Genomic DNA, 27341 nt, shown 5'->3' with positions numbered 1-27341 from the left:
CTACTTCTTGCTTCTGAGAAATACATCCAAATTCAAGATGCTGTTTGATCTCTTTCACTTTTTTCACTTTTTCTAAATATCCTGCTTGAAAAGTGGAGTCCGGAAAATCTCTGAACAAGGTGACTCTAGACCATTCCTACAGCCTCGATTCCCACCACACCCAGTGCAGTACGCACCTGCTCTGTCACAGAGGACAAAGGGACCTCTCAGACTCTCACTGACGCCCCCGGAACTGAGAACACTGGGGCCTCTTGCTCTTTACAACCCACGTGAGCAAACTTCACCTCGCTCCTCTTACTGCCCTTCACAGACTCGGGGAGGTCAAGTAACACACAGAAACTGGCCACCACTGAGCACCTCTGCTTACAGCCTCAGATCACCCACACAGGCACACACACGCACACGCACACAGGCTGATAGAAGCCAATGCCTGTAGTGTTGAATCCACACTATTTGAGGGATAGCTTCTTTGGCAAGGTCTTTGGGTAAACAGAGGTGGAAAGTGGGCTGGGCTGGCCTGGAAGGGTTCATGTTCTGAAGCCAGACACTTGTTCAAACCATTAGATGGAGAGCTCAGTGAGCTCAGGACAGGGCAGGCCAGGGCAGTACAGGTCAGAGGACCCAGCTAAAGAAGAGGTTCCTGGAACACCACTGATGACAAAGGGCTGAATCCCAGAAGGTCACACAGGACAGGGAAGGAACAGAGATGTTGTCGACACTTGGGAAAGACATGGTGGCAAGTGGAACAAGAAGGAAGACCCCCTGGACAGCTGGGCCGGGGGCAGAGCTGAGCTTCCTGAGAGACTCAGGAGGCTTGCCAGTCCCTAAGCACCATGGGAGGGCTCACCTACCACGTGCTGGTGAAAGGCGAGGCACTGAAGGCTGAGAGGTGGGGGAGGGGTGGTCTCTTCACATCTGAACCTCCCTGTCAAGTCAACGAGTCACTCTGAACCTCAACTCAAAACCAGGGGGTTGTTTATAATAAGAATGGCTGCTGTGAGGAATCGAGACAGCAGGTGTGGAAGAGGTTTCTGGCATCTATCGACAGAGATGGCACTGAAGAAACACTGCTTCTTTCGGTTGCCAAGGGAACAGACACCCCCTCTATCCTCTTGACATCATGTGTTTGCCCAGCTATCACTCTGTTTGCAGAACCCATGGCCGTGAACCTCAGCTTGACCTTCATTCCTGGTGTCTTGTAAAAACCACTGACCATATTTGCCCAGCATGAATAAACAGATGAATGAAGGGCTGACATGAGCTTTCTGATGCTGGTTTCTGCTCCTGGAGATGCTGCTAATTGAAGGACTTGGCAAAGTCACTCCACTTTCCTGAGTCTTGGTTTTCTTATCTGGAAAAAGGAGGCTATTTTTTAGACTGCAGATAACCTCAAAGGCACCTCCACTCCATTTGTTTATCACTTGTTCAGGCTATCACACCTTTTGAATGAACTGAGTCAGAAACACTGTACTCTGCAATGCTGAAGAACACAACGGACAGAAGAACTTCAGGAGTGCCAGGGAACATCAGAAGGACAGAGAGGAGCCAGAGCTGAACAGTCTTAAAGACTCACCCCAAAGATGTCTTGATCGGCCCACAGATCATTATAAAATGCACCAAAATCCAAGTCCAGACACTGACCTTCAGCAGAACTATTCAAGTTACCGATCAATTCACACACATCATCTTGACCAACACAATAACCCTGTGAGGTAAGAACAACTATTGTCGCATTTTTCAGATGGGGAAAAAGAAAGGAAGTCAAGATAAGTGACTTGCTTCTTGAGTGAGAGAGGGAGGTAAAATTCAAACCCAGGCAGCCCCACCCCCAGAGTAGCCACATTCAAGAGGATCCAAAAACTCCCATGAAAATTAATTTGTTTTGTTTTAAAAGTGCATGTTAGCACTTTATGCCAGCCTTCAGGAATCAGTGGAACATTGCTATGGTGCCCAGCAGGAGTTAGGGTCACCAGGCTGATCTCTAAAACAGCCAGAAGCTCATGGACAAGAGGACAGAATTCCCTGGGGGGAATTGTTCAGCTTCCCTGAGTCTTGGAGTTTCCTAATCAGATCATCTTTTCAAAAAAAAAAAAAATTTACTCTAGTCACAGCAAAATGGATAGATCTAGAGAATATTACACTAAGTGAAGGAAGTCAAAGGATATCACTTATATGTGGAATCTAAAAAAAAAATGATACAAATGAACTTATTTATGAAACAAATAAACTCACAGACTTAGAGAACAAACTCATGGTTACCAAAGGGGAAGGTGGGGGGTGGGGGGGGTGGGTAAATTAGGAGTTTGGGATTAGCAGACACACACCAGCATAAAGAAAATAAACAACAAGAACATACTGTAGAGTACAGGGAACTAGAGTCAACATTTCATATTAACCTATGATGGAAAAGAATCTGAAAAAGAAAACATATATATATATATATATATATATATATATATATATGACTTTGCTGTACATCTGAAACTAACACACAAATCAATTATACTCCAGTAAAGTTTTTTTAAATTACTCTGGCTGTAAAGTGGAAGAGAGGTTGGAAAGCACAGTGATTAGATCTGTGAGATCAGTTAGAAACATGCTTTGCGAGGCCAGCTGACCCAAGATGGTGGCCTGCACTGAGGCTTCAATGATGGACATGGAGAGATGGTGTCCAAACCACAGGGATCGGCGACCAACAGGCACGGCAGGGCAGCAGAGAGCAGAGGGGAGTCACAGAACTGAAAGAGCGGATGGTCGATGACAACATCCCCTGCAACTGGAAACTCCAGGGGAAAACGGGGCTTGGGGGCAGGAGACTGAGGAATGTGCTTTTGACGTGCCTTTTAGATGCACCTGGGGAATGTCTGGGAGCAGGTGCTACTGGGGAACTCCAGTAGAGGAGGTCTGGTGAGTTTTGTTGGTTTGGAGTTTTCCTTCCTCCCTTTTTTATAGAGTGCACTGTTGCTGCAGTGGTGTGCTTTAAGACAACAGGAATTAAGTACATAAGAAGGAAAAAGGCAGGACACAACAGTGGGTGTAGCATCAGACTGAGGGTCAGCACCCCTCTGAGTGCTGCCTTGAAGCTCTAATTCTACAAATCTTGATTTTCACATGTAAACTAAAGGGATGAGCCCTAAAACCTCTTGAAGTTTGGAAGCCCAGCAATTCTACCTTCATCTGAAACTGCCTTTGTACCTTCTGTTCCAGCTGTCACCATTTTTAGAAATGAGGTCTATTTCCTGACAACTTGGTTTATTGTTGTCATTCTCCTAGAAGTAAAAGTCAGATGCAGTTGAGAAAAAGAAGTAAATTTCCACAATTGTGAAAACAGGAGGACCTCCCTGGTGGCTCAGTAGGTTAAGAATCTGCCTACACCAGAGGAAACCCAGTCTCAAGGCCTAGATCAGGAAGATCCCCTGGAGAAAGGAATGGTTACCCTTTCCAGTATTCTTGCCTGGAAAATCCCATGGACAGAGGAGCCTAGGGGGCCACAGTCCATGGGGTGGCAAGAGTCAGACATGACTTAGCAACTAAACCACCACCAGCAATGGAATGAGATTGTAGATGAGATAAGATGGGGTTGAAGGATGTGGGCAGGCACACAAAGTACATTATAGAATTTTATTTGCTTCTCAGTGTGAGAGATTTCCTGTTCCGTAAAAGGAGAGGACATGAAGTCAAGAAGCACTACTATATAGCATTTCTAGGTTTTCAGGTCCTGGTTTTCAGGTCCTAATTTTCTGTAAAAATAGGATTTCAGCAAAAATAGGATTTCAGCATCCCATTTACTGAATGATACTGGAACTACATATTGGATCCATAGTGTTGGCTACATTTTAGAACTCCTTCACCTTTTAGTTGAGGCTCCCTGCTTTCCCTTTAAGATTACCTTAAAATGGCCACAAAGGTCATCACATGTCCATTCAGCAAATATTTATTGAGTATAGACTGTACCAGGAACTGTGCTAGGAATGTAAGGTATATCAGTGGCGAAAACAAAGAACCATTCTTGCACAAAGCTTTTGTTCAACTGGAGCAAACTCTAAACAATAACCAAAATAGATGCATGATAATAAGTAAATATGCTATACTCGTTAGAAATTGATCAGTGCAATGAAACAATATAACAAGGCAAGGGGGCACCAGGTGGGATGAGTTGCAATTCCATAGAAAGCGGTCAGGATGAGGCTCTTAAAGAAGGGATGATGTATGGCCAAAGGCATTAAAGAAGCAAAGAAATGGGCCATGAGACTGTCCAAGGAAAGGGTGACCCTGGCAGAGGCCCTGAGGTCATTAGAGTGTGCCTGGGACATTCCAGGAAGAGCAAGAAGGCCAGTGTGGCTGGAACAGTACTCCCTTTCAGGGAGGCCAGAGTAAGTGAGGGGAGGGCAGGAAGGGAGGAAGAAAGGAGATAACATAGGCAGACAATGATTTAAAAGATGGGACATCATTGGAGGGTTTCCTCAGAGATGGGTTTAGAGCAGAGAAGTGAGATGCTCTGGTCCATATTTTCAAAGGAGCAGTCTGGATGCTGCTCAGGAAACAGATGAAGAGGATGCAACGATGGAGGCCAAGAGCCCAGGCAGAAGCTACTGCAGGGACACAAGTCCCAGATGATGGGGGCTTGGGGCGGGGGCAGGTGGAGGCAGTGATTGGCTTCTGGATATAAAACAAAGGCACAGCCAATGCACTGGCTGAGAGAGAGGAGTCACAGATGCCTTCAAAGTGTCTGACTTGAGCCTCTTGATGAAGGCGAAAGAGGAGAGTGAAAAAGCTGGCTTAAAACCCAACATTCAAAAAATGAAGATTACAGCATCCGATCCCATCACTTCATGGTAAATAGATGGGAAAACAATGGAAACAGTGACAGACTTTATTTTCTTGGGCTCCAGAATCACTGCAGATGGTGACTGCAGCCATGAAATTAAAAGACCCTTGCTCCTTGGAAGAAAAGCTATGACAAACTTAGACAACATATTAAAAAGCAGAGACATCACTTTGCCAACGGAGGTCCATCTAGTCAAAGGTATGCTTTTTCCAGTAGTCATGTATGGATGTGAGAGATGGACCATAATGAAGGCTGAGCACTGAAGGATTGATGCTTTCCAATTGTGGTGCTGGAGAAGAGTCTTGAGAGTACCTTGAACTGCAAGGAGATCAAACCAGTCAATCCTAAAAGAAATCAGTCCTGAATATTCATTGGAAGGACTGATGCTGAAGCTGAAGCTCCAATACTTTGGCCACCTGATGGGAAGAGCCAACTCATTGGAAAAGACTCTGATGCTGGGAAAGATTGAGGGCAGGAGGAGAAGCAGGGCAGGGATGAGATGGCTGGATGGCATCACTGACTCAATGGACACAAGTTTAAGCAAACTCCAGGAGATAGTGAAGGCTAGGGAAGCCTGGAATGCTGCAGTCCAAGGGGTCGCAAGGAGTTGGGCACAACTTAGTGACTGAACAACAGCAAAGACAGAAGGGTGGAAGGGTCATTACCCGAGGAAGTGAAGGCTGCAGGCAGTGTGGATCAGGAGTTGGGGGAGACAGTTCAGGACAAATTCAGTTGCATATTTGCTCACTTTGTGATGTCAAGTAGGCCATGAAATTTATGAGGCTGGAGAGCAAGAGAGAGCCCCAGGCTAGAGATAAATGGGCACCCTTGGCACAAGAGGATATTTTAATCCATGGGGTTGGATGAGACCACCGGAGTACAAGGGGAAATAAATGAGGCCAAGGCAGAATGAAGAGATGGAATGAGCAAAGGAGGGACCAGCGAGAAGGAGAGTCCAGAGTGTCCAGTGCCCCAGAAGCAGGCAAGACCAGCAGTGCAGGTGGCAGAATGAGGACAGAGACCTGACCTTGGAACCCACATCTCAGGCCATAAGTGACTTCAGCGAGAACCATCTTGTGGAGCCAGGCACCAGAGTCTGATTAGAGGGGATTTCAGATGAAGAGGAAACGAATTTAGGAGGACAAATATGGAAAACTGTCTCGGGCAGAAGAGCCAAAGGAGCAGACATGGGGCAGTGAAGGGAACGGGCTTAATGATGGTTTGGAAGATCAGAAACAACAGCCTCTGGGTGTGTGGGGGCTGAGTTGGCAGAAGGGAAAAACACAGCGAGGATGAAAGTACAACCTGAGCAAGGGGCTTGCTCTGCAGAGGTTAGAAGAGCGGGGAATCAAGCCCCAGAGTGGAGAGGCTGGTCCTATGGGAGCCCCTCTGGTTCCTCTGTACAGTCTCCAGCCCAGCGGCAGACTTGGGGTTCATGTCCTAAGGGGAGGGGGTGTGTGGTGTGGGAAGTCTGTGGAAGGGCCAGACGTGCAGCCTGAGCCCGCAAGGTAGGAGGCACCTGCCTCCTTCTGAACACTGACTGCATCCCTCAGTCCAACTGACTGTCTAGGGGAGGCAGTGCTGATTGTGACCAACACGTGTGGTGCTCCCAAGAACACTTCAGCTATGTGACCTTGAGCTAGCTGTTCACACTCTCTGCCCTGGTTCAACTCAGTTCAGTTCAGTCACTCAGTGGTGTCCGACTCTTTGCGACCCCATGAATCGCAGCATGCCAGGCCTCCCTGTCCATCACCATCTCCCGGAATTCACTCAAACTCACGTCCATCAAGTCAGTGATGCCATCCAGCCATCTCATCCTCTGTTGTCCCCTTCTCCTCCTGCCCCCAATCCCTCCCAGCATCAGAGTCTTTTCCAATGAGTCAACTCTTTGCATGAGGTGGCCAAAGTACTGGAGTTTCAGCTTTAGCATCATTCCTTCCAAAGAAATCCCAGGGTTGATCTCCTTCAGAATGGACTGGTTGGATCTCCTTGCAATCCAAGGGACTCTTAAGAGTCTTCTCCAACACCACAGTTCAAAAGCATCAATTCTTTGGCACTCAACCCTCTTCACAGTCCAACTCTCACATCCATACATGACCACAGGAAAAACCATAGTCTTGACTAGACGGACCTTAGTCTGCAAAGTAATGCCTCTGCTTTTGAATATGCTATCTAGGTTGGTCATAACTTTCCTTCCAAGGAGTAAGCACCTTTTAATTTCATGGCTCGGTTACCTCACCTGTAAAGAAGGTTGGATCGCATCACTGACTCGATAGACCTGAATTTGAGCAAGCTCCAGGAGATGGTGATGGACAGGGAAGCCTGGCCTGCTGCAGTCCATAGGGTTGCAAAGAGTTGGACACGATAGTGACTGAACTGAACTGAAAAGCAGGAAAGTGGGTAGTCACCTCCCGGGGAGTAGTTGTGAGCATTTAAGGAAGTAATACTTGTGAAGCCCTTATCTCGGTGCCTGGCAATTAGCCTTGGCCATCAGTGTCATGGACTTCCCAGGTGTGTCGGTGGTAAAGAACCCTGCTACCCATTCAGGAGATGCAGGAGATGAGAGTTAGATCCCTGGATGGGGAAGACCCCCTGGAGGAGGCATGGCAATCCACTCCAGTATTCTTGCCTGGAGAATTCCATGGACAGAGGAGTCTGGTGGGCTACAGTTACTGGGATCACAAAGAGTCAGACATGACTTAGCAACTGAGCACACACACCTGAGCACACATCAGCACTGTTCCTCCCTGGACCTGTGAGTGAAGATACCAGCCTGGCCTCCTCTCCAATCCCATTTTTAAATTCACACTGGGTGCTATTGGAAGCGCCCAGAGGCCTCACTTTGCCTCCTCATTTGCACTTTCACAGTTTCTCACTCTCACATACAAGCAAGACAGCAGCACAGACTACACCTCTGGCTGGAGCCTGCATTCCACGACAAACAAGCTGTGAAGTCTTGGGCAAGCCTCTGGGTCTCTTTGAGCTTTATTTTCATCCTTTGTAAATACCAGAACAAATGAGCTCAAAGATCCCTTCAAGTTCTGTAGTCACAAAACATGTTTTTCCTTAGGGTATAAAAGGTCTTCATTATATAAAGAAATAGAATTGGGGATGGGGGGCAAGGGATGTGTTTTGCAGAAAGCTGTTTCAGAGGACACAGAGGGTGGAGCCGAGTGTGTGCTTGAGCTCCAATGGCGAGGGCTTTGGGCAGGTGCTGAGACCAGATCCTGAGTGAGATGAACCTCCCCTCCCAGCCCAGTGGCCACACGGACACGCACACCAGACAAGGTGGACATCTAAACACAGACACAGCCCTATTGCCAAAGACTCCTTCACCCTCAAAGCCCAAAGCCCACCGTTATCTCCCAAATCAGAGGGAGTCTGTCCCACGGGACTGAGGACTGGCCCTGCTAAATCCAGGCTTCAGAAAACAAGCTCAGTCCCTGATTTTCCCACCTGAGAAGGTAGCTTTTCTGAACATGACCCAGCACATTCAGAGAAGCCGGGATAAGAAAACACATTCGCCAAGAAGCAGCTCCATCTGGAAACAAGAAACGTTGCGCAAAATAAGATGCCACTTTGCAGATCAACCCGGCTGTGACCATTCTGCAGCAGACACCTCTTCCCGTGTTCAGGTCAGAGCTTCGTCCAACATTTGTAAGTTTCACAGCCATGTGAGGCCTCGGCTCTGAGTGCTGCTAAAGTTTGGTACAATAAAGTAGAAAGTAAGAACCGATCCTCCTGGAGATTGGGAGCAAGGTGGCTTTGTATGTCATGTGACAGTGGCTGAATGGCCAGATCCTGACAAAAAAAAAGTGTTTTGTTTCCACACAACCCTGCAGAACAGGCTCTTCCAAACCCCCAGGAGATGCATACTAAAGTCCACATCACAAAATGCAGCTGTTCCTTGGCCATCTGAGGAATGCAGTGACGCTGAGCTGGGATTGGGTTTCGGACACGCACTCAGGGAGACGCACCTTGGACCAGGACTCAGTTCAGTGTTCAATATCCCAAGGGCCATTTGAGAAGGTCTTGACTTAAATCATTCCCAGTTCCCAGAAAAGCTCCCAGCATCCTTCATGGATGATGCATTCAACCATCCTCCAGTGTGCACTTGGAGACCTGAAGTGCAGACCAAGGACAGATGGAGCCAACAGACGGGGTCACCACGGACAGCAGGGAAGAAACGCTGTGCTCTCAGGGATCCCCCACTCAGCAGAAGGGCCAACAGGTCTGTACAGCAGGCCAAGCTTCACAGTGATTTCTGAGCTGAGTCTGGCTTCTAAAGACTGGTTTCTATCCGGAACTGGGTGTTTCCCAGGGGGTAGAACTGCAGCCACTGCAGCAATGTCTTTGTAGTGAGTTGAGTGCCAAGCTGCTAACAGGGTCTCAGGCCAGCCAGACTCATCATGAACACAGGGAACTAGGCACCAGAGGGATGGGGGGCATTGGTTCACCCCAGTCTCTGCACAAAAAAGCACAAGAATGGGACTTGAGGAGGAGGAGGGGATTCTTACAAGGGACCAAAGGATGCCAGCAGCAAGGTCCCCCTTGAAGCCCCCACCACCACCATCCTCTCCCAGGAGGCAGCTCACAAGGGTGGACTGAGACAGAGGCTGCCACCTGGGATCTGACGACACTGGGTTCTCACCCTCGCTCTGGTGTCTGCCGGCTGTCATCCTTGAGACAGGTCCCCATCCCCCTCTAAGCTGCTGTCTCCTTGTTGCTATCCTCTGACAGGAGAAGATGCAGCTGCACAGCAGTTAGTGCCACAGGGTAGGTGCTCAAGAGATGGTGTCTGTTATGGCTTGGGTACCAAATGGGGCTTCATCCGTGGTGGCATTTCCATTCAGATGGGGAAGGCTGCAGGACCTTGTGTTCTGCCTCTTCCTTCCTCGCTCCCTCCCTGACCTGGGGAGTCTCAGCCACACCATCAAAGTTCTTTCGAAAGCCATCACCGCAGTGGTCCACAGGCACTTCTAGGCTCCCCTCAGTTATCTGGACACTCTTCTTGCAGGGAGCCTTCCAGAGCCTGCCAGTACCTCAGGATGTCTCGCGGCTTGATATGATGGGAAGCCACAATCTTCTTATAACGGCAGGTGGTGAACGGTAACCCATCAGGGAAGAAAGTCTGCTCGGAGTGAAGTTCCTCCAGCCTGATCTCCAGTCTTTTCAGGCAGAGCCCCACAAAGACATCTTCCAGTTTAATGAAGGGCACGCTATTGGCAACATGGTACACCTCACCGGCCACATCACTGGAGAAAACGTAGCCAGTGCCGGAGCAGAAGGGCGGGTACTTGTCCCATGGATATTCGTACTTACTGACAAACCACTTATTGAACCGTTTCCTGATGGGATACTCGTTCAGTTTTAGGAAGCCGGTGAAAAACCGAGTTGTTCTGTTTTTCTTCAGGAGCAGTTCGGTCAGATAGTAGATATTGACAAACATGTCAGAGTCGGTTTTCATCACGAAAGTCGTCTGTGGACAAAAGCTGTAGACCCACTCCATCCCCATCATGGTCTTCAGGGTCAGATTGAAATAAACATCTGTGAAGTCCTTCTGGATGATATCACGAAACTTCTGGCTCTCCTCGGCCACTTCTCTTGAGACGTGTTTACTGGGAGAGGTTCCCAGGAGAAAGAATGTTTTTATCCGCTTTCCCTTTATGATCATTTCTCTTCCCCACGTGCTCCGGATGACCAAGCGGACAAACCACTGCTCATGAGATGAAGCCACCAGCAGTACAAGGAAGGGGGGATCCTGCCTGCAGTCTATATCTGGGAGCTGAAGGAAGTCCCCAAGTTCATTCTTGAAAATCATTGGTTCTCCTTTAAAAGGATTCAGATCCTCCAGGTTATAATACAGACAAAAGGCTCCCAGGACCACCAGGGAAATATATACCCATCTCATCTTCATGCAAGCCATCTGAAAGAAAAACAATCAAATGGTTAGACCTCAAAAAGCAGGAGGATAGCTTTGCCCTGGGTGGCTGAGATGGGGGACGAGATGAGACCCATGCTTCATGGCTCAAGTTTTAGAAACCCTGGAGTCTTGTTGCAGACACAAGTGGAGTGATGAGATTCCACAGGGAGGCAGAGATGAGTGCCACCAACTCTCACTCCCTGGTGGAAGATCGGGACCACAGGAACCAGGCAGCGGTCCTGGCTCCTTCATGGTGGGAGTCTCGGATCCCTGATCTGGAAGGACATGGAACCACATGGCTCACTAGGTCTGTCCTTCCAGTTCTGCCCTTCTCTGACTCCATTCTGGCATCTAGCTAGAGAACCTGCAAGGCTGGAAAGCACATGTCCTAGACCCAAATGTACAGACACCTGGCTCTCTTCTTTGACTGATTTAAACACCGTTTCATCCCTCCCAGAAAGAAGCAAGACCAGTCTTCAATGTGCACAACTACCTTGGAATTCCATTCACGCAAAGCAGTGGCTTTTTTTTTTTTTTTTGGCTACTTTTTAAATCTATTCTTTCACTGGACTTCCCAGGTGGCACTAGTGGTAAAGAACTCACCTGCCAATGCAGGAGATATAAGAGACATGGGTCCGATCCCTGAGTGGGGAAGATCCCCTGGAAGAAGGCATGGCAACCCATTCCAGTATTCTTGCCTGGAGAATCCAATGGACAGAGAAGTCTGGCAGGCTAAAATCCATATGTTCGCACAGAGTCAGACATGACTAAAGCAACTATACATGCACACATGTTCTTTTGCTCACCTGTCTCTTTTATTCTCCACAAATCCAGGATCATCCACGTCAGCATTATAACATTAAGAAAGCAAATAACTCACCCTTTTCCTGGGTAAGATGAACCTCTTGTTTGAAAGCTAAGTCAAAGGGTAGATTCCAAGAGCTGTCAGCATATGTCATTCAGCACAGTTAGGTCTTGGGCTTGGTTTGTTTGCCGGAAAATGATGATTCTCTTCCTCGGGAAGCCCTATGAGGAAAAACCAAGACCAATGTCATTCACATTGCTCATGCCTCAGCAGCAGCTCTTTACTATTTGCTGTGCTGAAGCATTTGCCATAGTGCCCATGCACTACTCATCGATAGGACATTATTCCCCAGCCTCACTTTTCTCATCTGTAAAATGGTCCAATCAAGACACATGCCATCACATGTTTGCTCTGTTGGCAATAATAAGAGCATTCAAATATCTGAAAATCCTTTTAGCCTAATGGGTTAGGACAGCATTCCAGAACTTTTTAAGGAGACACAGCAGACAACTAAGTCAGTTACAGTCACATAATAGAGTCCATGGCTGATGTTTAAAGGCTTAACATAGGGAGGAAACACATCAATTCTCAACTCAATGTCTGTGTTTTCAGAATATCATGCTGGATAAGCGGACAAAGGGCAAGAAAAGAAACCCACTGTGTGAAACAAAGAAAGGGTCAGTTATTTTGACAGCAAAAGAGTACTTTGAAATTTCATTAAGGAAGAATCTGTTCCAAATACATTCCCCATAAAAGAAATGAAACAACTAGCCGACTCTCTGGAGGTCACCTTAATCCAGCTCCATTTCTCCTGGGTCCCCCATGGAGCTTGTAATCAGCTGGAGCCCCCACCGACTTCAAAGAAATCACCCCAGGAGGCAAATGGACTTTGAGAACGATGCTGAGCTGATGCTGTAAGAGGCTAAGAAGTCTGTTCCTTTCTTTGTGAGGCTGTACTTGCAGGGCTAGGATATGTAGTCTATTTTGGTGGGGGAACGGGGAAGGGAAACCAAATTGCATTTTCTACTGCAGTATGCTTTAGAAAGAAACATAAAAGCCAATGCAGGCAAAAGATGCTCTTTCTCAATTTTGCTGCCTTTCTCGGATAAGTCTGCTCTTCCTCAGCAGTTGTCTCAATAGTAACCCTCGGTTCTCATCCCCCATCCTGTGCCCTTTCCTGGGACCTTCCATATGAATCTCAGTCCCAGGGAGGGATGCTCAGCATCCAAGGGGCAGGATGAGCACCACGCCTGACCATCCAACTGGCCAAAGCTCGCTGGGGCTGTTTGTTTTCATGTGCAGCTGGAAGAAACTTTCTGCCCACAGTGCAGAGACCAAGAAGCATGCTCTCCAAACGTTTTACTTTGCAGAGACAAAGGCATCAGAAGTCCACAGCCCAAGGGCTGGGAAGCCAAGGGGATGCTCTGGAAAGTTAAGTTTAGGGGGCTGGTGGGAGGACCACCTGCTGAAGGGAAAGATCTGGAATGGACAGCAATGGTCCACTCTGAGGCCAGAGAGAGTGCCTGGGGCTGAAGCACACAACCAAGGGGCCTGTGACCTCAAAGGAAAGAGAACTGTCCAGCCTGCTGGATAGACCACGAGGAAGATGTGGTATTTAAGCTCATTCTTGAAGGGCAGGTGTGACATGACAGGTGGGAACAGGGATGGGAATCCCAGCCCCAGGACTCACAGAGGACAGTGAGAGGACAGCCCTCACATTCAGAGGGCTGGGTTTCACCTTCAGCACACCTGCTCCAGAGCCGTCATCCTCATACATCTGAGAAGACTCTCACCATCCCCCAGGCCTTTGGAGAGCAGAAGGGCATTGTGGGGAAAGCAAGAAAGAACAAGCAACGTGCAGCCTGAACAACCCAGAGGCTCTCAAACTCAGGTATAAGAATCTCCCAAGAGGCTGGTTAAAAATGCAGGATCAAAGCTTCCATTCCTTTAAAAAAAAAAATGAAATAATGCCATTTACAGCAATATCGATGGACCTAGAGGTGAAGTGAAGTAAGTCAGGAAGAAAAAGATAAATATCATCCAATATCACTTATATCTAGAATGCAAAATATGATACAAGTGAACTTATCTATGACACAGCAACAGACTCATGGATGTCGAGAGCAGACACAGAGTTCCCAAAGGGGAAGGGGTATGGGGAAGGACAGACGAGTTTGGGATTAGCAGATGCTAACTATCATATACAGAATGGATAAACAAGGTCCTACTGTATGGCACAGGGAACTATATCCAATATCCTGTGATAAACTGTAATGGAAAAGAATACAAAAAAGAATGTATATACAGGTAAAGCTGCGTCACTTCAATGGACAGTGGAAATTAATATAACATTGTAAATCAACTATATAAAACTATATTTATTTTGATAAAATAAATTGCTTTTTAAGAAAAAATTACATCCCACACAGACTCATATAAAGCAGGTCTGGAACCCAGGAATCTGCATTTTAGTATGTCCCAGGTGATTCTGTTAGGGACCAAACGACGGGTTCTAGGACCTGAGTCATGTTTACCAGAAAGAGACAGGACATGCGCTCATCCTGCCTGGCCAATCATGTAACGCCAGCTACTCCTGTAACTGAGACAAAGAACTGCCTGTATATAAGCCACCATACTCCTTTGTTCGGGGCTCTTGTCGGATTCCACTGTGCTGGATGAGACTTGGGCCTTAGCACGCTAGAAATAAACTCCCTTCTTGCCTTTGCATTACTGTGGTGGACTTGCTCTCTCGGTCGGTTCAGAGATACGGGCTCGGTGCATAACATTTGGGGGCTCGTCCGGGATCTCCATCCCACTGGGGAGGACAACTCTCCTGGTAGAAGGGAGTAACCTCGTTAGGAGATAAGAGCTCTGAGCACTGGTGCTAACGTTGTAGAAGCCCAGATTAAGTCCGGGGCCCAGTATCGTACTGGGGAGGCATCTGGGTGTGAAGTGCAGAGGCAAGTCCAGTGTAAGGCTGAGGCCCAGTATCGTGCTGGGGAGGCAGCTGGCTCTGGTTACTAGATTAAGTCCGGTGTAAGGCCAAGGCCCGGTATTGTGCTGGGGAGGTGGCTGGCTCTGGTTACTGGATTAAGTCCGGTGTAAGGCCAAGGCCCGGTATCGTGCTGGGGAGGCGGCTGGCTCTGTGAACACCCTGCAGGTAAGACTGAGTGCATTGTCGGTGGCCACCTTGCGTTTATTATCTGTTTGTCTATTTGTGGTGTCTGCGTTGCTCTTTGTGTGCTCTGTTGGCTCCCAATGTACTTTTCTGTGATCATGGGACAAACAACTTCTACTCCTTTATCTCTTATGATTAACCACTTCTCTGATTTCAAGTCTAGAGCTCAGAATCTTTTGTTACTGGTGAAGAAGAGCAAACTGGTGACTTTCTGTTCCGCTGAGTGGCCCACCTTTGACATCAGATGGCCACAAGAGGGAACCTTCAATCCCCAAATTATCCAGGCAGTTAAAGAGAGGGTGCTTACTCCTAGTCCTGCCGGGCACCCAGATCAGACTCCCTACATTCTGGTCTGGCAGGATCTAGTGAGAAACCCGCCAGAATGGCTTAAACCCTTTGTTCTCACTCCTTCTAAACCTCCCCGTCCCTCTTCCCCAACTCCAACCTCGCCAAGCCCACAGGTGCTAGTCATGAAGGCTTCCGAAGAAAAAGAAGGAAAAAAGGACGAGAATTGACCAAAGCCGGTCTTCCAGGAATCTTCTCTGTATCCTAATCTGATAGATCTGGAGACCGAATTGTTCCCACCCACGTATGCGGATCCACATCTGCCCTTGCTTCCACAGGTTCCACAGGTTTCATCAGGAGAAGCCAGGAGGAGAACCGAGCTTTCAGCTCCTCCCAGAGAAGGGGGCCCCACCCAGGGAACTCAGGGAAGAACAAGGGAAATGGCCAGCGTAGCGGAAGAAGACCCAGAAGTCCCCTCCTCCACCATTCACGCATTTCCGGTCCGGGCAGGGCCAGCCAGAGAGGGTGGAGAGCGGACATATCAGTATTGGCCCTTCTCCACTAGTGATTTGTACAATTGGAAAACCCAGACTCCCTCCTTCTCTGAAAAACCGCAGGGTCTTATTGATCTTTTAGAGTCTATCCTTTTTACTCACAATCCCACTTGGGATGATTGTCAGCAACTGTTACAGGTGCTTTTTACTACAGAGGAGTGTGAGCGGATCCTGTCAGAAGCTCGGAAGAATGTGCCAGGGGTGGATGGGAGGCCCACAATACAGCCTAACCTCATTGAGGAGGGGTTCCCCTTGGTGCGACCCAACTGGGACTTCGAACGCGCTGAAGGTAGGGAGCGTCTCCGAATGTACCGCCAGACTCTTATGGCCGGCCTTAGAGCGGCCGCCAGGAAGCCAACTAATTTGGCCAAAATAAATTCAGTGAGGCAGGAGCCAAATGAGAGCCAGTAGCCTTCCTTGAAAGGATAATGGAAGCTTTTAGACAGTATACCCCTATGGACCCACAGGCAGATGAGTCACGAGCGGCAGTTATGTTAGCATTTGTAAATCAAGCAGCCCCTGATATTAGAAAAAAGTTACAAAAGATAGAGAGGTTAAGTGAACAATCCTTGCAAGATCTAGTGAGGGCAGCCGAGAGAGTTTTTAATCATAGAGAGACCCCAGAAAAGAGAGAGGACTGCATTAGAAGAGAATTTAGAGCTGAAGAAAACCATAAAAATCAAAAAGACCTGGCCCAGATATTTTTTGCTGGGGTTGAAAACAAAAACAGGTTCCAGAAAGGGAAAAAATTGGACTCAAAAACTGAAGAAAAAATGACAAGGCGTAAGCTTGAGAAAAACCAATGTGCGTTTTGTAAAGAGTTTTGACATTGGAAAGATAAATGCCCCAAGAAAAATCTAAAAGAGGGGCCCAAGAACCCCAAGAACGAGACTCCCTCTCCAGACAGTCATATCCTCTACACGGGTGAGGATAGCGACTAGGGGGGTCAGGGCTCGAAGCCCCTCCCCGAGTCCTGGGTAACTATAAATGTGGAGGGGAAACCGGTTGGCTTCATGGTGGACACGGGAGCCCAATACTCAGTCTTAAACCAAAAAGATGGACCCATGTCCAAGAAAAGTAGCTGGGTGCAGGGAGCAGCCGGGACTAAACGATATGGACGGACTACAAAACGGCATGTGAACTTGGGGGCCCACCAGGTAACCCATTCTTTTCTGGTGATACCTGAGTGTCCAGCGCCCTTGTTGGGAAGGGATTTACTGTCTAAAGTGAATGCCTAAATTCATTTCAACCACGGACAATTGTCGGTTTTAGATGAGACCGGGCATCCTCTTCAGGTCCTGTCTCTGACATTAAAAGATGAATAGATTCTACTTGCCAGAGGCCCCAGCGACAATAAGCCCCGAAGTACAACCATGGGTTCAAAGATACCCTCAGGCCTGGGCTGAAACAGCAGGAATGGGACTGGCCAAACAGAGGCCCCTATCATTGTGGAACTGAAAGCAAGTGCTTCCCCGGTGAGGGTACGGCAGTATCCCATGAGTCAAGAGGCTTGACAAGGAATTACTCCTCATACACAACGCCTCATAGACGCTGGGGTCCTGAAAAGGTGCCGGTCCCCATGGAACACTCCCCTGTTGCCTGTGAAAAAGCCTGGGGGAACTGATTTTAGACCGGTTCAAGATCTATGAGAAGTCAACAAACGGGTAAGTGATATTCATCCTACGGTTCCTAACCCTTATACATTGCTAAGCAACTGGCCTCCAAACTACATTTGGTATACTGTTTTAGATTTAAAAGATGCCTTTTTCAGTTTGCCTCTTGCCCCCACAAGCCAAGAGATCTTTGCCTTCGAATGGCAGGAAGACGGTGGTCAGACCCCTGTGCAGCTGACATGGACTCGCTTACCACAGGGTTTCAAAAACTCGCCCACGTTATTTAATGAGGCCCTGGACGAAGACCTCCGTGAGTATCGGGTTGAACACCCTACCATTGTTTTATTATAATATGTTGATGACCTTATGCTGGCAGCGGCTACAGAGAAAGAGTGCCAAGAGGCAACAGGTGACCTTCTCCAAACCTTGGGGACTTTAGGTTACAGGGCCAGTGCCAAAAAGGCCCAGATTGCCAAGCAAGAGGTTACATACCTCGGTTATAAGATAAAACAGGGCCAGAGGTGGCTAACACAGGCTATGAAAGAAACCATCCTCCAGATCCCTGAGCTGGCTAACCCTAGACAAGTGAGAATTTCTGGGAACTGTGGGATATTGCCGGTTATGGATCTTGGGGTTTGCAGAAAAGGCCAGACCCCTATATGAAGGGACCAAAGAAAACAAGGACTGGAAATGGACTGAGCCAATGAAAGAGGCCTTCCAAGAGCTCAGGTGAGCCTTGCTAAAAGCTCCTGCCCTTGCCCTCCCTGATCCATCTAAGCCTTTCCAATTATTTGTAGATGAAAAGTGGGGGATAAGAAAAGGGGTACTAACACAGAGATGGGGACCATGGAAGCGACCTGTAGCTTACCTTTCCAAGAGACTGGACCCAGTGGCAGCCGGATGGCCACCTTGCCTCCGTATCATCGCGGCCACCACGCTCTTAGTCCACGATGCTGATAAACTGACTTATGGACAGAGATTCTTGGTCTACACTCCTCATGCCATAGAGAGAGTTTTAAAGCAACCCCCAGGTAAATGGATTTCTAATGCCCGCTTGACACACTACCAGGTCTTGCTACTTGACACCCCACGGATTCATTTCCAAACGCCCTGCACTCTAAATCCGGCCACTCTTTTGCCCAATCCGGAGGAAAATAGCCCCCTCCATGATTGTGATGAGATACTGGCCGGGGTAACAGCAATACGAAAGGACTTAACCAATACTCCATTGGATAACAGTGAGCTAAAATGGTTCACAGATGGCAGCAGTTATGTGAAAGATGGACAGAGACGGGCGGGAGCCGCAGTAGTAGATGACTCTGGACAGACGATATGGGCAGAGGCCCTTCCCCCGGATGCCTCAGCACAAAAAGCAGAGTTAATTGCCCTGATTCAAGCATTAGAGAGAGCCAAAAGAAAAAGAATAACTATTTTCACTGACAGTCGCTATGCTTTTGGCACGGTACACATCCAGGGCCCAATATATCGGGAACAGGGGTTTTTTGACAGCTGAAGGAAAAGAAATTAAAAATTTGCCTGAAATCTGTAGACTTTTAGAGGCTGTACAGATGCCTCGGGCTGTGTCAATAGTACACGTACCTGGACATCAGAAGGGTGACAGCCCCACAGCATGAGGGAATCATGCCACAGACCTGGCAGCTCAAAAAGTAGCTGATGAAGATTTCATCATCCCTGTGTTGGTGATCGGACTTCCACCTCCAGGTATGGGAACTCTGCCCCCAACCCCTGAGTATTCATCCACAGACCTTGCTTGGATCCAAGAACACACCAACCTTCAAAAAGGTGAAGATGGATGGTACCGAGACTCAGACGGCTACTTGATACTCCCTGCTCAGTTGGGACGGCAACTATGTGAGCATTTACACTTGTCTACTCATCTGGGAGAAAAGAAGACTCTGATGCTCTTTCAAACTGCGGGCCTGCGATTTCCCCGGCACCAGACAACTGTAAAGAACATAGTGCATGCTTGTAAGGCGTGTCAACAGATGAGGCCAGGAAAAGGACAACATGCAGGACTGAGGTATCGGGGAGAAGGACCAGGGCAACATTGGGAAATAGATTTCACCGAGGTAAGGCCAGGCAAGTATGGTTACCGGTACTTGTTAGTGTTGGTGGATACCTTCTTAGGGTGGGTGGAAGCTTTTCCTACAAAGGGAGAAACCGCGATGATAGTGGCGAAAAAGATTTTAGAAGAAATAGTTCCCAGGTTTGGCCTGCCGGTGACCATCGGCTCTGATAATGGACCTGCTTTTGTGAGTCAAATAGTTCAGAGCCTTGCCCTAGCCCTGGGGACTAAATGGAAGTTACATTGTGAATACAGTCCACAGAGCTCAGGGCAAGTAGAAAGAATGAATCGGACCCTAAAAGAAACTGTAACTAAATTGGCTATAGAGACTGGCGGGGACTGGGTGACCCTCCTTCCCTTCGCCCTCTTCCTTGCGCATAATACTCCTTATCAACTTAATCTGACCCCATGTAAAATTCTGTATGGGAGACCTCCCCCTGTATGTCCAATATTTGAAGGAAAAAAAACTACCGCCTCCCATGTTGGGACAATTCCAAGAGGCCTTGATGGCCTTAAGCAAGGTGCACTCTCGTGTCTGGAAACTGCTCCGGGAAATACATGTAGGTCAAAATAAGGAAACTATTCCCTCACATGACATTGGCCCAGGAGATTGGGTATGGGTCAAAAGGCACCAAACCAAGGCACTAGAACCCAAATGGAAAGGTTCTTATGTTGTTCTTCTTACCACCCCAACTGCCCTAAAGGTCGACGGACCGGGCCTTGGGTGCATTGCAACCGTGTACGCCCAGCTACTTCAGCAGAGCAGGAAGACGCTAAAAAAGAATGGGAAGCTTCTCTGCACCCGTCCAACCCCTGAGGCTGAAGCTCCGGCGTCGTCGAAAGGACCAAGACAACTCGTCTGGACCATCTTATGGATGACCATGTTACTCTGCTCCAAAGCTGCCAGCATAAACCCGCACCAACCCGTCAGAATCACCTGGAAACTGCAAAATGGACTAACATGTGAGATGCTTAACTCCACCACCGCAATACATCCACCAAATACTTGGTGGCCAGACTTATATTTTGACCTTAAGCCGGTGGTGAATGTACCCTGGAAAAGGGGCAAGCTCCAGAATCATGCATTCTGGGCATGTCCAGGTGTGCCCAGGCATAACTGGAAGATCTGTGGGGGGATACAGGACTCTTATTGTAAATCTTGGGACTGTGTAACTTCCAATGATGGGTCGGAGACTCCAGGGTATAGACGGTGGGATGTAGGAAATCGGGACTTGCTTAACTTCTCATTTGTAGGACCCATACCTCCATACACCGTTTGGGAAAAGGATCATAACTTTGCCCAGGTAAAAATAAGGTTTAACATTGACAAATCAAAAAAAAGAAAAGGCCTGGGTCAATGGGATATCATGGGGGCTTCAGACCAGAACTGACGGGTTCCCATATCGGGAGTATTATAATGGGATCATTGTTGTGAGTCAAGTTTTAGAACCAGTACAAATGTATAGTATCGGTCCAAACCCCATTGAACAGGCCCATGCAACTCTCTACCCAACAACCTCCCTACCTACATCCCAGGGACCAACAAAAGACCCAGAGGCGGGCCCCCTTGCTAAACTCGGACAAACAGATCCACTATGGAAATTAGTAAAGGCAGCTTATGCTACCTTAAATCAAACCCATCCTGAGGCAACTAAATCCTGTTGGTTATGTTACAACTTAATTCCCCCTTATTATGAGGCAGTAGGCCTCAACGCCTCTTACGACCTGGCCAATGGCACCGATCCTCCTCAATGTCAATGGGGAGACCGAAAAGTAGGCCTTACAATGAGAGAGGTATGGGGGAAAGGGTTATTTATGGGCAAGGTATTATCAGAGAAGTCTCCACTGTGTGCGCATGTCATTGAGCCTACGGACTTGCCCATAGTCAGGTGGCTAATACCATGGATGGGAGGATGGTGGGTCTGTTCACACACGGGGCTGACTCCATGCTTACACAGCTCAATCTTTGATCCCAAAGAAAAATTCTGTGTTATGGTAGCAGTCGTGCAAAGATTCTGTACCAACCAGAGGAAACAATATATGATTACTGGGCCCAAAAATTGACCCTAAATCCTCAAGAAAGAACTTACAAAGTCAAGAGGGAACCTCTTACTGCCATAACCATAGCAACTATGTTTGGTCTTGGAATAGCCAGGGCCGGAACAGGAATAACAGCTTTGTCCCTGCAAAGCCAAGGATTTAACTCCCTGAGAGCGGCCATAGATGAGGACATCACCCATATAGAGCAATCTATTAGTCATTTGGAATCGTCTTTAACTTCCCTATCTGAAGTAGTTCTGCAAAACAGAAGAGGATTAGATCTGCTCTTTCTGCAATAGGGAGGACTCTGTGCTGCCCTAGGAGAAGAGTGTTGATTTTATGCTGATCACACAGAAATAGTTAGAGAATCTATGGCCAAAGTAAGAGAGGGACTAGCCCAATGTAAATGAGAATGTGAGGCTCAACAAGGATGGTTTGAGTCTTGGTTTCAACAATCCCCTTGGTTGACCACCCTAATCTCCACCTTGCTGGGACCCCTGCTAGTACTTCTACTGATGCTTACCTTTGGCCCATGTATTATCAATAGACTTGTAGCCTTTGTAAAGGAACACATAAATACAGTACAGCTGTTTGTGCTTCGGCAACAATATCAAACTGTCTCAGGACCGAGAGGAAGATTCCTCTATATGATCTAAGGACAAGGTGGAATGTTAGGGACCAAACGATGGGCTCTAGGACCTGAGTCATGTTTACCAGAAAGAGACAGGACATGTGCTCATCCTGCCTGGCCAATCATGTAACGCCAGCTACTCCTGTAACTGAGACAAAGAACTGCCTGTATATAAGCCGCCATACTCCTTTGTTCGGGGCTCTTGTCGGATTCCACTGTGCTGGATGAGACTTGGGCCCTAGCACGCTAGAAATAAACTCCCTTCTTGCCTTTGCATTACTGTGGTGGACTTGCTCTCTCGGTCGGTTCGGAGATACGGGCTCGGTGCATAACAATTCCACTCTAGGCTGGCCCCTTTGAAAACACCAGTGGGCACCACTTGAATAAAGCCATGTGAATGAGGCTCTCTACAACTGCCCCAAGCCCACGCTAGGCCACAGCTCTCTGCTTCCAGCCAGAGTCCAGACTCAGCCCATTGGAGGAAAGCTGGGAGCCAGCATCTGAAGCTACGGGAGCAATACAGTTCTTGCAGGGCAATGAGTGTGTGTCAGCTTGCCTGAGCCATGAGGTGCCTGGACATCTGGTCAGACATGCTGGTTGTGTCTGTGATGCTGTGTTTTGGATGACATGAAAATTTGAATCGGGAGTCTGGATAAAGCAGATTGCTCTCCCTAATGTGGATGGAACCCCTCTCACCACACAGTGGAAGCTCAGAGTCTGAACCACTGGACTGCCAGGGAAGTCCCTAGAAAGGTTTTCTGTATATTATGATGCTTTTTTAAAGTCAAAACACCATAATAAAGAGAAAATTTAAAACAGGATTAACACAACCCCAGGAAGTCTGGGCTTTACTTTTTCTGCAAACTCTGAAGCCTGGATGGCTGCTGGCCTGAAAGACTGCTGTAACATACCAGTTGGCCAGACATGAAGAGCAGGCTTCCAAATCAAAATGTGTGGTTGCTATGATGATGCTCCAATATTTCATTAATTGCCAAATCAGTATGCACTCCATTTTCCATTTTAGATCAGTTTAAGACGCGGCAGAACAGATTCTTAAAAGTTCTCTTTTGTTAACCTCAGGCAGCCTGCTTGGATGGAAAGATGGAGGAATTTGGAAACACAAGATCTTATTCACATCAGGCTAGATCACAAGAGAGTGTTATTTGAGACAAAGTATTTAAATACTACCCACTTGTGTCTATGTCTCCAACTGGGGAGAACCATGCCTGCTGCTCAATATGGTTGGAAACCATTGGATGTCTGGTGGCAATTACTTCTGTCATGACTTTTGGGGGGCTTACGGCAGGTCACTCCAAAATATGTTTCAATGGCATATGGATTATTTTGAATTACAGTTATTTAAGAAGCAGCCAATGCAAGGGACACTCTGACCCTCCTTTCTGTCCCCCCAAAATAAAAAAATCTCTCATGTGAAAGGTGCCCTCTCTGAATCTGGAAGTAGAGAGACACCTTTATCTCCAGAAATGAAGAATCTGGGGCAGAAAAGCCGATATAAACAAACCTTGTTACTTCTTTAATTTACTACTCCAGCCCAGATGCTGTTTAGATTTTTCACTAAGTAGCACCCAAAACCTGAGATTCTTTATCTTGTCAACATCCCGCAAGTCTATTGTTTCTTTGTCTCAAAAGTTTAAAGGCTGCCTGCTTTGACCTCTTCTCAAGTCCCAATTCTAGGAGATTTCAGTACATAGGAAGTAAAATTGTTTCTTTTTCTCCTGTTCATCTGCCCACATCCAGTTTTGCTAAGAGTACAACTGCAAGAGCTCCAGATGAGTGCAGAGGGGAATGTCACCCCCCTGACTTCTAATTGAAGCGGGATTGGGGACACTCCACACTGTCACCTCGGTCCCCCCTTTCAAGTCCACTTTGCAAGGGGATTCTGTCACAACAAGCAGAGGGTACCCTACCTAAGGATGACCCCAGCCCGGAGGAGCATGGGGAGAGTGGCCCAGGGATGCCCCAGAGCTCCACCCCTGGCTGGATGCTCACATCACAGGCCACAGCCCTGGAGGGTCTGGGAGCACCAGAGAGAAAACACAGCCTGGTGGGTTCAGAGGACAGTGGCCACCTCTTAGAGGGCCAGTGAGAGGAAGAGAACTGGGCCTCCTAACAGTTCTCTGTGAGAGTGAGTTCTTCCTGAAGCCAGCGGGAGCCACAAACCCTCCACAAACATTTTTATATCATGGAAACTTTCAATGCAGCTCATGAAACAAAAGATACAAGATAACCAAGGAAATCAAGTATTTTGAAATAAATGTCTGAAAATACTTTTTAAAGTGCACCAAAATAATACTCAGGCTTCACTGAGGGCTCAATGATAAAGAATATGCCTGCATGGCAGGAGACACAGAAGATGTGGGTTGGACCCCTGGATCAGGAAGACCCAGCACAGCCAAAAATTACATAAATAAATAAATAAAGTTTTAAAAGAAATTTGGACACAGATAGGTGCACTGGAAGAACACTAAGTGAAGATAAAGGCAGAGATGGTGGTGATACGTCTACAGACAGGGATCATCAAGGATTACCAGCAACCGGACTAGGACACTCTCCCCACAGCCTCAGAAGGAACCAACCCTGCCCACACCTGACTGCAAATTTCCAGCCACCAGCCCCACGAGAAGGTAAGCATCTGTCAACAGCCACATCCTATCTCCTCGGGTCCTGAGCCCTCGGTTTGTGGTACTTTGTTACCACAGCCCTAGGAACCTAACACAGCGCCATATTCATGATGGAAGGACGTGCTTTCAAGGTGCTGGACCTGCTCTGGTGCTCAGGGTCTTCTGTCACCCCTGGTAGACAGGTTGTCACACCCGAACCGAGGGATGGTCATGCTTCAAAAACGTGACGGCCGTGATCCCAGGAGAGGGAAGATGCGTGCATGCTCAGCCACGTCCAGCTTTTGCGACCCCACAGACTGACGTCTGCCAGCCTCCTCTGTCCATGGGATTCTGCAGGCAAGAATACTAGAGTGGGTTGTGACTTCCTTCTCCAGGGGATCTTCCCGACCCAGGCATCGAACCCAAGTTTTCTGCATTGCAGGCAGATTCTTTACCACTGAGGGACCAGGGAAACAGGAGGAAAGACAGCAGTCGTAGCTATTTGAAGCACTGGGTGACATCACCCCCACATTTCCAGTCCCTCTAAGAAGGTTTTAATACTTGTTTTTATCTGACCTCCCTCAAGGACCTGGGCACCAGGGTTGTGTGGAGTGAAAGCTTTGCACATTTTTACCACTTTTGGGGGGTAAAATATATTTTTCAATTTTATGGGGGAGGGGGAAGGGTGATGGTGGCTGACCATTTAAAAATTTTTTTCTACTTAACAAAATAAACCATTAACCCTAATTCAACCCCTCTCCCATTTCAAAAATGTTCAAAACCATCTGCTCTGGCTCCCTGTGCCAGCTCTGTGGAGGCCCCCTCCCTTCCCCTGGGAGGTGTCCTTGGACCGTGGCCTGGCACACCAGCTGTCTGTGACACTGTGGGTCATCGCTGGGCCAGTGGCTGGATTCTGGGCCCAGAGGTGTTCAGAGAGCATCTGGGGCCTCCTCTTTGGGAGAAGGGAATTTGAACATCCAGACCCACGACAAATAGTTTCTTCCTCTGCCTTTCCCATCACCTCATGACTTCAACCAAGGACCGTGAACAAAAATCCCATTCATCATTCACTGCTCCTGCTGCTGGGACTGCAGGAAATTATGTTGGTGAAGAGGCCCCACTGACACGGCCTCAGGGGCATCCTGTGCTTATCCTCTATGGCTGACCGGCTAGGACAGGAACACTTCCCACTGGAAGAGCTTTCATGTGGTCTCTGGCTTTCGAGAGGGAGCTAGCCCTGGCCCCTCACACCCTGGATGCTTTCACGGCCTCAGAAAACCTCTTCTGAGTGTCTCCTCTGCGGAGGAGGGGCGGGGTCCAGGGGCCTGTGGCTCAAGGATAAAGAAAGTAAACTTTTGAGGTGCTCACAGCCCTAAGGATGACAGAGCTATAACTATGGGCATGACATAGCAAGGAGAACCTGCCTATGAACCCGGAAGGCCGTCCTTGACAGAACTTCCATCAGCCTGCTCTGAACCCCCTTCTCAGCAAGACCTCAGCCTTGGACTCCCATGCCATCTTTGTGTCACCTGGTTTCATCAAGCATCCTGCTAAGTGGGTTTACCCAGAATCCTTCACCCTCAGTATCTGGTCAAGGGACTTCCCTGGTGGTCCAGTGGTTAAGAATCCACCTTGCAATGCAGGGGACATGGGTTCAATCCCCAGTCGGGGAACTAAGAACCCACATGCCTCAGGGCAGCTAAGCCTGGTCGCCACAACTACTGAGACCATGCACCGCCATGAAAGACCCCACATGACCTAATGAGGGTTCCACGTGCCGCACCTGAGACCCAACACAAACAAATAAATAAGTTTTTTATTATTATCTGGTCAGATTTCCTTCCCCCAAACTTGAGGCCCACCTTTGGCAATCATTCTGTCAAATTCAGTTTGGCCGGAATTCCCTGACCCCTAGTGTTTCCTCACAGTAATTCCCCAACCACAAACCCACTCCACCCCCCCACCCACCCTCCTCCTTGGCTGTAAATCCCCAGTACTCAGAGTTGAGCTCAGCTCTGTGCCAAGGTCAAGTTTCCCCTACGACAGTACTTCTGGGATAAAATCTGTTCTTACTGTTTTATCTGCATCCCACTCTGGCTTTGCTTTCACAGCACAGAGGAGAGAAGTCCTACCTGAGGATGCTCAGGATTGCTGCTCCAGGGAGGCCCACAGGCAGAGGCAGGAATCTAGGAGGGACAAAGGGGGAGCTTGGAAGTGAGGCTGGAGACCAGCATGGCCTTGAGGAGTCTGACTTTTCTGAGGACGTCAGGGAATTGGTCCAGAGCTTCTCTAGGCTTTATGAACTGCTGAGTCTGGGGTCCCGGGGTCGGGGGACCTCTCTCCCCATCCATAATACAACACAGAAGCCTCCCGCTTACTTTGAACATGGCAGCTCCAACCACCCCAAGTGGCTGAGAAAATAGAGTCCAGAGATTCACACCAATGATCTCTGGTCTCAGAACCAGCAGATGCTGAGCTTTGAGAACACATTTAGTCTCCAGTTCAGTTTTACAGTATTTAACTATTATCACAGAAAAGAAATGGCCAGAAGGAAGTCATGATTGTTAGTAAGTTAGCACTTAGCAACTTAAAATACACCAAAGCAGGATAATTTCATTGGTTAATAATAATGCATTATACGAATTGCCTGGCTAGAAGACTCACAGGCAAGATTGGAATCAAGACTGGAATCAAGATTGCCAGGAGAAACATCAGCTACATCAGATATGCAGATAATATCACTTTAATGGCAGAAAGTGAAGAGGAACTAAAGAGCT

General features: G+C 48.0%; 1 protein-coding gene and 1 long non-coding RNA gene across 5 annotated transcripts in view; one reads left to right on the top strand and one right to left on the bottom strand.

The window, feature by feature from the left end:
• The first annotated feature begins 1152 nt into the window (after positions 1-1152).
• LOC138427074 (uncharacterized) lies at positions 1153-22219 on the top strand. The gene is made up of 2 exons (XR_011251885.1): positions 1153-1712; positions 19977-22219. It is a non-coding gene; the product is annotated as an uncharacterized lncRNA (long non-coding RNA).
• The window catches only part of B3GALT5 (beta-1,3-galactosyltransferase 5), a 50496-nt gene continuing 30952 nt past the window's right edge, over positions 7798-27341 (bottom strand). For 2 of the 4 annotated variants that reach the window (XM_069566148.1, XM_069566157.1), the window contains 2 exons: positions 11632-11777; positions 7798-10754 (listed from right to left, as the gene is read on the bottom strand). In XM_069566148.1, coding sequence (XP_069422249.1) covers positions 9819-10754 — 936 coding nt within the window. In that variant the 5' untranslated portion in view covers positions 11632-11777 and the 3' untranslated portion in view covers positions 7798-9818. Of the gene's footprint in view, positions 10755-11354; positions 11484-11631; positions 11778-24725; positions 24916-26696; positions 26751-27341 lie in introns of all 4 variants that reach the window. The other 2 variants (XM_069566140.1, XM_069566132.1) reach the window with 2 other exon arrangements.

This window comes from Ovis canadensis, chromosome 1 (genome assembly GCF_042477335.2).
Source record: "Ovis canadensis isolate MfBH-ARS-UI-01 breed Bighorn chromosome 1, ARS-UI_OviCan_v2, whole genome shotgun sequence".
Taxonomy (NCBI): domain Eukaryota; kingdom Metazoa; phylum Chordata; class Mammalia; order Artiodactyla; family Bovidae; genus Ovis; species Ovis canadensis.
The sequence above is the reverse complement of the archived record's forward strand: the minus strand, read 5'-3'. Positions and strand labels throughout refer to the sequence as shown.